The 12,143-nt window shown below is 35.8% G+C and overlaps 1 protein-coding gene across 1 annotated transcript; it reads left to right on the forward strand.

Annotated features, from left to right (window-relative positions):
• Positions 1–44: 44 nt before the first annotated feature.
• On the forward strand, positions 45–11,967 carry LOC138326065 (ribosome biogenesis protein BRX1 homolog). Its single transcript, XM_069272190.1, has 10 exons — positions 45–190; positions 1,734–1,845; positions 2,988–3,031; positions 3,472–3,542; positions 5,196–5,245; positions 5,648–5,721; positions 6,674–6,724; positions 7,285–7,420; positions 10,593–10,687; positions 11,135–11,967. The coding sequence occupies exons 1-10, from the start codon at positions 71–73 to the stop codon at positions 11,318–11,320; spliced, it is 939 nt and encodes a 312-aa protein (XP_069128291.1). The 5' UTR covers positions 45–70; the 3' UTR covers positions 11,321–11,967.
• The last annotated feature ends 176 nt before the right edge of the window (positions 11,968–12,143 follow it).

The following is a 12,143-nucleotide window of genomic DNA, read 5'->3' on the forward strand; positions in this document are numbered from 1 at the left end:
ATTCAATTAATTTTATAAATTTATTTTCCATATCCCCTAGCTCCGCGGTGAATCATATTGCAAAACAAAGATGGCGAAAAGAAAACGTGTTCCCGAGAAAACACACGTGGGTAATGTGAAAAGTAAAGCTGTTGACGACACAGTCGTGCTTCCGCCTGTTATATCGTCGGATGAACCACCAAAGAAACAGGTAACGTATAGAATGTTTACAACGCCATAACAAATTGTAGATAACAGTTCAATCCTGGTGCGAACACACAGGTTTAAAATATTTTAAGTCAGAATAATTCAAGTCGTTTCGGAACTGATATGGAAATTGTTTAAAAGTAAGTACCGAAACGACTTGGTACCGAGTGTGACACCAGTTCAGTTGCATCTAGAATTGAATATATAGCCAAATCTGACTACACGTATAGGGTAGCGTCACTCCCGTACTGGCCGTCGTAGAGGAAGGACGTATATATGATTATATGTAGATCTTGATCTGGAGCGTACTTTAGATAGATCAGCTCTCAAATCATCTGCTCTGTCACACTACAAGTAAGTGTGCACGCCTCACCCGAGTGTTTAGTCAATCGGCTTTGTTTCCAGAGAAAGAGTTATATACTTTCTATGTAAGTTATCACAGTGTTGGGGATGGACTTTAGGGTAGATCTAAAATGTAGCTAAGCCTCCCATTAGCTAGAAGTAATGTAGGAGTCAGGGTCATACCTGTGTTTGTCAGCTATGTAGTGTGCGTGAGCGAGTGAATGTTTCATCTGTACATTATCATCTATCTCGTTAATAAATCTCATTAACTGTTTATATTGGTGTGTCTTATTACTGCTACAACACAACAGTTACACGTACTGTTTGGAACTCCCTGAACCTGGGTTGCAAACTGGAGCATATACCAAGCCATATACCAAATCGAAGGGCAATTCAGGGTCACGTGACATACTAATGTCCGCAGTCGTATGACTGTCCTGGAATTCTGACTCGTCCTATTACATCGGTATCTGTGAATCATAGTTAAGCAAAGTCGAGTACAGCCTATATATAGCTAACTGCTCTTAGATAGGTGGCCATTTCAATGGTTTGAGCCTAAATCTTGGCATGGTACATTTGGTAGTAGCAAATGAGCCAGCTGGTATTCTTGGGCAGCATGAGCAGCACAATGTAACAGCAGTGACGATTTTCTGAGGTTTTTCCTGGTCTCTACAAAGCTTGTCAGCGAGGGGGGTACTGAGGCGGTTCATGGATATGGGAATATCAGGCATAGTCCATTAGCTTGCTTTAATGTCTGTGCGGATGAATGTCAGTTTTTATTTACCATAGTTAAGCAGCGTTGAGTGTGGCTTGCTCTAGGATGGGTGACATCTCTGTTGATGCAGCCCTCGGCACATAACAAGACATTACCTAAATTTCACATTGAAACTTAAGTTTATAAAGTGTGGCAATACAATCAAATTACAATGTAATATGATACATGTATGTCATGGGTTGTCATTTCAACAGTATACTTTTTGGTTTAAAGATGATTGCAATCTCCATGTTTTTACTAATAAGATGGAAACAAATAGTTGAAGACAGAAATCTGACACTTGATCTGGTCACTTGACTGGAACTCGCCCACTAGGTCAAGTGTTTTGTGTCTATTGTATCATTACTTAAAAAAAAATTGATTTGAAGAAACGGTTTTATACGGTGAGTTGTACAGATGTTTTTGATATTTTTTACATGTTTATTTTTAGCCAAAATGGACGAATAGAGAGCGTGTGTTGGTGTTTAGCTCCAGAGGAATATCACATCGTACACGGTATCTGATGAATGACTTACGAACATTAATGTCCCATAGTAAACAAGGTATGTCAGGTGTAAAATCTGATCATTTATTTTATCTATGTCCCATAGTAAACAAGGTACGTCAGGTGTTAAATCTGATCATTTATTTTATCTATGTCCCATAGTAAACAAGGTATGTTAGGTGTTAAATCTGATCATTTATTTTATCTATGTCCCATAGTAAACAAGGTATGTTAGGTGTTAAATCTGATCATTTATTTTATCTATGTCCCATAGTAAACAAGGTACGTCAGGTGTTAAATCTGATCATTTATTTTATCTATGTCCCATAGTAAACAAGGTACGTCAGGTGTTAAATCTGATCATTTATTTTATCTATGTCCCATAGTAAACAAGGTATGTTAGGTGTTAAATCTGATCATTTATTTTATCTATGTCCCATAGTAAACAAGGTACGTCAGGTGTTAAATCTGATCATTTATTTTATCTATGTCCCATAGTAAACAAGGTACGTCAGGTGTTAAATCTGATCATTTATTTTATCTATGTCCCATAGTAAACAAGGTACGTCAGGTGTTAAATCTGATCATTTATTTTTTATCTATGTCATAGTAAACAATTACGTCATAGAAAGGTGTGTTAAATCTGATCATTTATTTTATCTATGTCCCATAGTAAACAAGGTACGTCAGGTGTTAAATCTGATCATTTATTTTATCTATGTCCCATAGTAAACAAGGTACGTCAGGTGTTAAATCTGATCATTTATTTTATCTATGTCCCATAGTAAACAAGGTACGTCAGGTGTTAAATCTGATCATTTATTTTATCTATGTCCCATAGTAAACAAGGTACGTCAGGTGTTAAATCTGATCATTTATTTTATCTATGTCCCATAGTAAACAAGGTACGTCAGGTGTTAAATCTGATCATTTATTTTATCTATGTCCCATAGTAAACAAGGTACGTCAGGTGTTAAATCTGATCATTTATTTTATCTATGTCCCATAGTAAACAAGGTATGTCAGGTGTTAAATCTGATCATTTATTATGAGAAACATTGGAAAATAAGTCAATATGAAATAATAAATGATAACTTTGTGTCATGGTTACTCATCATGGATATGTGACATTCAATCAAAAAGAGGTTATGATCACACAATTTTAGGAAAGTTATCATGATTAGTTTGTTTCTATTTCAGAATCTAAAATGGACAGAAAAGACCAGCTGTTTATTATCAATGAGGTAAGACTTAGAGAAAGCTCTCTGGTGAAGCATCAGTTAGCAGTTAGTAATTCAATGTAAATAGAATAAAATCTTAAAAGATTAAAAATAAAAGGACCTGGCAGCAATCTTATTTTATAAAGGTCTTTAGTGAAGGCGTGCAAAACAGTGTATAGCAATAGTACATATATGTAATTTTCACCAACAAAAGTGTGAAAAGACACAAAATAGTATTCATTGTGTAACAATTTCATTATTTAGACCAAACTTTCCAACTTGAAGAAACTATTGAGAAGTAACTGTACATGTAATTGTCATTGATCAAAAGACTGACTGATATTGTCATCAATCTATCATTGGTGTATGGTAAAGTAATTAGTGGAAATTGTTATGTTGTGAAGATTATTTAGAGACTGAGTTGTTTTTGAAATTTGATAACTTTAAAGTTTTTGAAATTTCAGATTTGTGAAATGAAGAATTGCAGCAAATGTATTTTCTTTGAAGCTAAAAAGAAGAAAGATCTATACATGTGGTATGTATTCATACTAAACATTAGTTATATAGGTGGACATTGTATCAGCCTAACCATCAGGGGGTGGTATGTGATGTCTGTTGGCAGCTATCAGGTCTAACCATCAGGGGGTTGTCTGTGATGTCTGTTGGCAGCTATCAGGTCTAACCATCAGGGGGTGGTCTGTGATGTCTGTTGGCAGCTATCAGGCCTAACCATCAAGGGGTGGTATGTGATGTCTGTTGGCAGCTATCAGCCTAACCATCAGGGGGTGGTCTGTGATGTCTGTTGGCAGTTATCAGGTCTAACCATCAGGGAGGTGGTCTGTGATGTCTGTTGGCAGTTATCAGGTCTAACCATCAGGGGGTGGTATGTGATGTCTGTTGGCAGTTATCAGGTCTAACCATCAGGGAGTGGTATGTGATGCCTGTTGGCAGTTATCTGGTCTAACCATCAGGGAGGTGGTCTGTGATGTCTGTTGGCAGTTATCAGGTCTAACCATCAGGGGGTGGTATGTGATGTCTGTTGGCAGTTATCAGGTCTAACCATCAGGGAGGTGGTCTGTGATGTCTGTTGGCAGTTATCAGGTCTAACCATCAGGGAGGTGGTCTGTGATGTCTGTTGGCAGCTATCAGGTCTAACCATCAGGGAGGTGGTCTGTGATGTCTGTTGGCAGTTATCAGGTCTAACCATCAGGGGGTGGTATGTGATGTCTGTTGGCAGTTATCAGGTCTAACCATCAGGGGGTGGTATGTGATGTCTGTTGGCAGCTATCAGGTCTAACCATCAGGGAGGTGGTCTGTGATGTCTGTTGGCAGCTATCAGGTCTAACCATCAGGGAGGTGGTCTGTGATGTCTGTTGGCAGCTATCAGGTCTAACCATCAGGGAGGTGGTCTGTGATGTCTGTTGGCAGCTATCAGGTCTAACCATCAGGGGGTGGTATGTGATGTCTGTTGGCAGCTATCGGGTCTAACCACCAGAGGGTGGTCTGTGATGTCTGTTGGCAGCTATCAGGTCTAACCATCAGGGAGGTGGTCTGTGATGTCTGTTGGCAGCTATCAGGTCTAACCATCAGGGAGGTGGTCTGTGATGTCTGTTGGCAGCTATCAGGTCTAACCATCAGGGGGTGGTCTGTGATGTCTGTTGGCAGCTATCAGGTCTAACCACCAGAGGGTGGTCTGTGATGTCTGTTGGCAGCTAATCATTAGGTTTACATGGTGAATGGAAGCTGGAGATAAAAAAAAAAAAAAAAAACGCCACCCTTTCGCCAACTGCCTCATATGAGTCTGGAATTTAGGGGTTGGGAGTAGTGGTCGAATATCAGATATCTTAACAACTTGTCCATTGATTCTTACCATTGTAAAAAGCATTCAAATGATTGGACTTCAGAAAATACTGCAGCACTAATCCTGTCTTTAACAGGCATTATTTTGAAAGTTAATAATGACAGAATTGAAATCCATAAAACTGTGTGTAGAAGTGTTAACATTAATAAATATATCAGTTCCTCAACATCATCCTGAATCTGTTACAATTTCAAAATTAATTTCCATTTTCTATCCTGACTATCAATTATTTGAAATGCTTCTATTTATTATTTTGGTCCTACTCTTAAACCTTGTAGAAGAGATAATTGTTAAAGTTTTGATCACTTATAAACCTTTTCTTTTCAGGGTTTCTAATTGTCCAGATGGACCCTCAGCCAAGTTTCTGGTAGAAAATGGTAAGTACATTCAATATAAATTGTGACAATTAATATAACATATCAAACTTCTGGAGAATATTCTGTTCCTGACAAACTTCTGGAGAATATTCTGTTCCTGACTCGGGATTCAGAGAACAGCAAGAAATAACATAATAAAACAAAAACAAATAGAAGTTTAAAAATCTGTTCTGATCTGGACCTTTCATGATCATTTCATTTACATTGGTCCATTATCATATATGGATTAGGGATAGGTCAAATTTTGAACTTCACTTAAATCTGTATTATTGGAGACCCACAGTGTATGCCACTGTCAACTGTGGATCTCTGACAACGATAAATCTGAGGAATTTAATCTAAGTATCAGTTTATGACATATAAGAAACGTTATTATTAAAGGAAGATTCTTTATCATTGCAGTACACACCATGATGGAGCTAAAAATGACAGGAAACTGCTTAAAAGGATCCAGACCATTACTCTCATTTGATCCTGTAAGTTTTCCACAATTCATTGTATTCTTTATTATTATCAACATCTTTGTCTGTTTCAGTGTTAGTACTGTTATCCACAAAAAGCTTTCTGGTCAATAACTCAAGTTCTATATACATTTTGTAACTGGAATTTCCTCTATTCCTTATGTTAGTGAAAGGAAATTGGATTGTATTGCTGTCTTTTTCATTTTGTGTGAAAAAAACAAACATTTATTTCATGATATTTACTGTTTTGACTGACCCTTACTCCAGTATACAGTAAAATATGGTTTATATATAATGAATGTCTGGGGACCAACAAAATCACTTCGTTATAAGCATAGTTTGTTATACACAACACTGGGACCAACAAAATCACTTTGTTATAAGCATAGTTTGTTATACACAACACTGGGGACCAACAAATCACATTGTTATAAGCATAGTTTGTTATACACAACACTGGGGACCAACAAAATCACTTTGTTATAAGCATAGTTTGTTATACACAACACTGGGGACCAACAAAATCACTTTGTTATAAGCATAGTTTGTTATACACAACACTGGGGACCAACAAATCACTTTGTTATAAGCATAGTTTGTTATACACAACACTGGGGACCAACAAAATCACTTTGTTTATAAGCATAGTTTGTTATACACAACACTGGGGACCAACAAAATCACTTTGTTATAAGCATAGTTTGTTATACACAACACTGGGGACCAACAAAATCACTTTGTTATAAGCATAGTTTGTTATACACAACACTGGGGACCAACAAAATCACATTGTTATAAGCATAGTTTGTTATACACATAGTACATACAACTTAAAGAAACAATGATGGGGAATGACATTTATTACATTATGATCATAGATTCATTGTATAAAGCATGTTCATTATAAACATGTTTTACTGTGTATGCATCATATACTCGTCATAGTGTATAACATTGTCCTTTACAGGTGTTTGATAAGGAACCTCAGTGGTCACTTTTAAAAGAGCTTTTTACACAGGTAAACTACTGTCGTTTATTGTAACAGTAAATAAATGTCACAGGTGATGTACTGTCGTTTATTGTAACAGTAAATAAATGTCACAGGTAAACTACTGTCGTTTATTGTAACAGTAAATAAATGTCACAGGTGATGTACTGTCGTTTATTGTAACAGTAAATAAATGTCACAGGTAATCTACTGTCGTTTATTGTAACAGTAAATAAATGTCACAGGTAATCTACTGTCGTTTATTGTAACAGTAAATAATAATGTATAATCACTGTGATATAGCTTCCTTCAGAGGTGGAGAGCAGATTTTTGATATCTGTAAATCGAGAAATTATACTGTTTTGATAAAGTTGTTAGGCAATGAAAACACAAAATCAAGTTGTGAAAATCTTTTGTGTACAGTAAAATATTATATGTTGTGATACAAAAGTAAATATATTCGTGTGAAAATACCAAGAGATTTATACAGTAATAAGTATCACAATCAGATAACGTTTCTATCAGAACAGTATTACACATCCAGAGACAGATAAAGTTAAGGTATTTTCAAATGTTGGATATATTTACAGACATTTGGAACCCCAAATTTTCACCCAAAGAGCCAGCCTTTCTTTGACCATGTGTTCACCTTCTCCATTGTCGACAACAGAATCTGGTTCAGGAACTATCAGATACTAGAGGAGGACGGCTCCCTGGCAGAGATAGGTGAGCAATGATCAGTGTCTTACTTCAAAGTAAAGCTTTACTTTTCTCCTTCTTTACTTTTTATGCCCCTGTCATGATAAAGCTTTACTTTTCTCCTTCTATACTTTTAATTCCCCTGTCATGGTAAAGCTTTACTTTTCTCCTTCTATACTTTTAATTTCCCTGTCATGGTAAAGATTTACATTTCTCCTTCGATACTTTTAATTCCCCTGTCATGATAAAGGTTTACTTTTCTCTTTCTATACTTTTTATGCCCCTGTCATGGTAAAGGTTTATTTTCTCCTTCTATACTTTTTATGCCCCTGTCATGGTAAAGGTTTACTTTTCTCCTTCTATACTTTTTATGCCCTGTCATGGTAAAGGTTTATTATCTCCTTCTATACTTTTTATGCCCCTGTCATGGTAAAGGTTTACTTTTCTCCTTCTATAATTTTTATGCCCTGTCATGGTAAAGATTTACTTTTCTTCTTCTAGGCCTATACTTTTTATGCCCCTGTCATGGTAAAGGTTTACTTTTCTCCTTCTATAATTTTTATGCCCCTGTCATGGTAAAGATTTACTTTTCTTCTTCTAGGCCTATACTTTTTATGCCCCTGTCATGGTAAAGGTTTATTTTCTCCTTCTATACTTTTTATGCCCCTGTCATGGTAAAGCTTTACTTCTCTCCTTTTATACTTTTTATGCCCCTGTCATGGTAAAGGTTTATTATCTCCTTCTATACTTTTTATGCCCCTGTCATGGTAAAGGTTTACTTTTCTCCTTCTATACTTTTAATTCCCCTGTCATGGTAAAGCTTTACTTTTCTCCTTCTATACTTTTAATTTCCCTGTCATGGTAAAGATTTACATTTCTCCTTCGATACTTTTAATTCCCCTGTCATGATAAAGGTTTACTTTTCTCTTTCTATATTTTTTATGCCCCTGTCATGGTAAAGGTTTATTTTCTCCTTCTATACTTTTTATGCCCCTGTCATGGTAAAGGTTTACTTTTCTCCTTCTATACTTTTTATGCCCTGTCATGGTAAAGGTTTATTATCTCCTTCTATACTTTTTATGCCCCTGTCATGGTAAAGGTTTACTTTTCTCCTTCTATAATTTTTATGCCCTGTCATGGTAAAGATTTACTTTTCTTCTTCTAGGCCTATACTTTTTATGCCCCTGTCATGGTAAAGGTTTACTTTTCTCCTTCTATAATTTTTATGCCCTGTCATGGTAAAGATTTACTTTTCTTCTTCTAGGCCTATACTTTTTATGCCCCTGTCATGGTAAAGGTTTATTTTCTCCTTCTATACTTTTTATGCCCCTGTCATGGTAAAGCTTTACTTCTCTCCTTTTATACTTTTTATGCCCCTGTCATGGTAAAGGTTTACTTTTCTCCTTCTATACTTTTAATTCCCCTGTCATGGTAAAGATTTACTTTTCTTCTTCTAGGCCTATACTTTTTATGCCCCTGTCATGGTAAAGGTTTATTTTCTCCTTCTATACTTTTTATGCCCCTGTCATGGTAAAGGTTTACTTCTCTCCTTTTATACTTTTTATGCCCCTGTCATGGTAAAGATTTACTTTTCGCCTTCTATACTTTTAATTCCCCTGTCATGGTAAAGGTTTACTTTTCTCCTTCTATACTTTTAATTCCCCTGTCATGGTAAAGGTTTATTTTCTCCTTCTATACTTTTTATGCCCCTGTCATGGTAAAGGTTTATTTTCTCCTTCTATACTTTTTATGCCCCTGTCATGGTAAAGGTTTATTTTCTCCTTCTATACTTTTTATGCCCCTGTCATGGTAAAGGTTTATTTTCTCCTTTTATACTTTTTATGCCCCTGTCATGGTAAAGGTTTACTTTTCTCCTTCTATACTTTTTATGCCCCGTCATGGTAAAGGTTTATTATCTCCTTCTATACTTTTTATGCCCCTGTCATGGTAAAGGTTTACTTTTCTCCTTCTATACTTTTTATGCCCCTGTCATGGTAAAGGTTTACTTTTCTCCTTCTATACTTTTTATGCCCTGTCATGGTAAAGGTTTATTATCTCCTTCTATACTTTTTATGCCCCTGTCATGGTAAAGGTTTACTTTTCTCTTTCTATACTTTTTATGCCCCTGTCATGGTAAAGGTTTATTTTCTCCTTCTATACTTTTTATGCCCCTGTCATGGTAAAGGTTTACTTTTCTCCTTCTATACTTTTTATGCCCTGTCATAGTAAAGGTTTATTATCTCCTTCTATACTTTTTATGCCCCTGTCATGGTAAAGGTTTACTTTTCTCCTTCTATAATTTTTATGCCCTGTCATGGTAAAGATTTACTTTTCTCCTTCTAGGCCTATACTTTTTATGCCCCTGTCATGGTAAAGGTTTACTTCTTTGCTTTTATACTTTTTATGCCCCTGTCATGGTAAAGATTTACTTTTCTCCTTCTAGGCCTATACTTTTTATGCCCCTGTCATGGTAAAGGTTTATTTTCTCCTTCTATACTTTTTATGCCCCTGTCATGGTAAAGCTTTACTTCTCTCCTTTTATACTTTTTATGCCCTGTCATGGTAAAGATTTACTTTTCTCCTTCTATACTTTTTATGCCCCTGTCATGGTAAAGGTTTACTTTTCTTCTATACTTTTTATGTCCCTGTCATGAAATAATGGGGGACATATTTTGCTTTTGCATATTGCACAGTTATCTGCCCTTGCTGGTACATATTGATTGTGACATCATGTATTTGTGAGCGTAACAGTATAATATTCAGAGAAAACCGTAAGTTTCACTAACATATTTATGACATCACTCACAATGGGTACCTACCTGTAAGACAGAATAGTGGAACACATGTCCATCCTATCTCATCCCATCGCTTACTTTATCATCTCTTCCCATCCTGTTGTGTCAGATTACAAATGGAGGCAGCGGGATATATGTCTTGCCAACATTTCTAGTTTCATACTTCATTACATCTTTTATTCCTATTACTACTAGTCATTTACTTCATTCAAGGTCACTAAAACTACTGAACAAAAAGAAGGCCACAGTGACATCAAACTCAAAACTTGTGTAGGCTCTCGTTTGGTGTGATTGGCCAAGTTGTTGTGTTGTTCTTTATATTTTCAGAAATAATTTAATAATTAATTTGAAGAAGTGATCTTTTATCAATTATTTATTGTTTTACTAATTGTTTTCTTTGACAGGACCAAGGTTTGTGCTGAATCCAATTAAAGTTTTTGGAGGAAGTTTCGGTGGCCCTACGCTGTATGAAAATCCCAAATACAGATCCCCAAATGAGGTGAGATGCTAAAACAATTCTTCTAGTTACACTGAAGCAAAATGTGAAACAGTTCAAAAGCGTATTAGTTACTTGCCATTGTGGCAATTTTATTTTTGGAAATTCAGATTGCCTCTTAAATACTCTAAAAATTTTAACGCAATAAACATTATATATACAGTAACACATGGTTATAACAAACCTCTGTGGACCAACAAAATTCCTTTGTTAAGCATTATTTGTTATACAGTTAATACACATATTATAAGGACCTTTACAGGGAAGGGAAATTCCTAGGTTATAACCATTAATATGTTGTGTGTTAGTTATAAACATATTTTACCATAGATAGGGAATGGCTTGATGTAATCTGCTACCCTCTAGTGTTATTAAATTATCGGCTTCATTCTGACTCATCTGTATCCTGGTTGATAAACAGAATTTAACTTATGATTTTCTGTATTTCAGTTGCGGAGAGAAATGCACAAAAAGTTTGCCCAGAAATATGTGTCACGAGTCCAGGCTAAGAAATCACTAGAGGAAAGGAAACCTGATGAGCCATACAAACGCGATCCCACCGACGATGTCTTCCTCACTATCCGACCAGAAGATGCTACAGGGAAAGCTAAAAACACTTTCTACAGAAACTCATAGCGATAAATGTGGACTGGATTATAGTTTGTGATAGCCGCAGGCACAAATAACAGTCGACTGAATGATCAGGGATAACTTTGGAGGTGGCACTGTGAGTGAGACACATCATCCTTAAATGTGCAGAATACAACTGACCAGTCCTCTATTGTGTCCAATAATACAACTGACCTTCATCACAGGAGAGATGTGCTCGTTTCACTGGTTCTTCACCTGGCTTGTGTTCTTCAAGGCATTTGGAGAGTTGACTTGTCAGGGTGTACAAGATAATGTGGCATTACCGGCACTTGGCCATTATTTTTTAATACAGAGAAATCTTCATAATGAAAGACTTTGAAAGGTTGTTTGTGATGCAAAGATGCATGTTTCATCAGTTTTGATAGAATTGATATTACAACACAACTCATTATTTTAAGCAAATAAGGTATGCACAGTTCAAAATCTCCAGTAACACCATCAGTTTACTGCTCTAATGCATACGATTTAAACAATATAAAATTTTCATTTAAGTTTGACATTATATTATACATTCGATTGTACTTTCCTGGAATTACTCTATTGGCATTTGTTCCCTTAATATTTGTTACTTTATCAAGTTATGTATTGTTATGGTGAAATTTACAGATAAAGTGAAGAAAAATATTTAAATATTGTACTTAATGTATTTTGAGTTTTCGCCTTTTTCTATTATATATAGAAAAAAATATGAAATTCTCTTTTACCGTCTTCGACTACAGTGACCTCTGAAAAAGAAGATAAAGTTCTAACAAATTTGCTTGCCCTTGATCCTACTGTGCTTCAGGTCCAAAGTCACCTTTCTAGGAGT

Source organism: Argopecten irradians, chromosome 6 (assembly GCF_041381155.1).
Source record: "Argopecten irradians isolate NY chromosome 6, Ai_NY, whole genome shotgun sequence".
Taxonomy (NCBI): domain Eukaryota; kingdom Metazoa; phylum Mollusca; class Bivalvia; order Pectinida; family Pectinidae; genus Argopecten; species Argopecten irradians.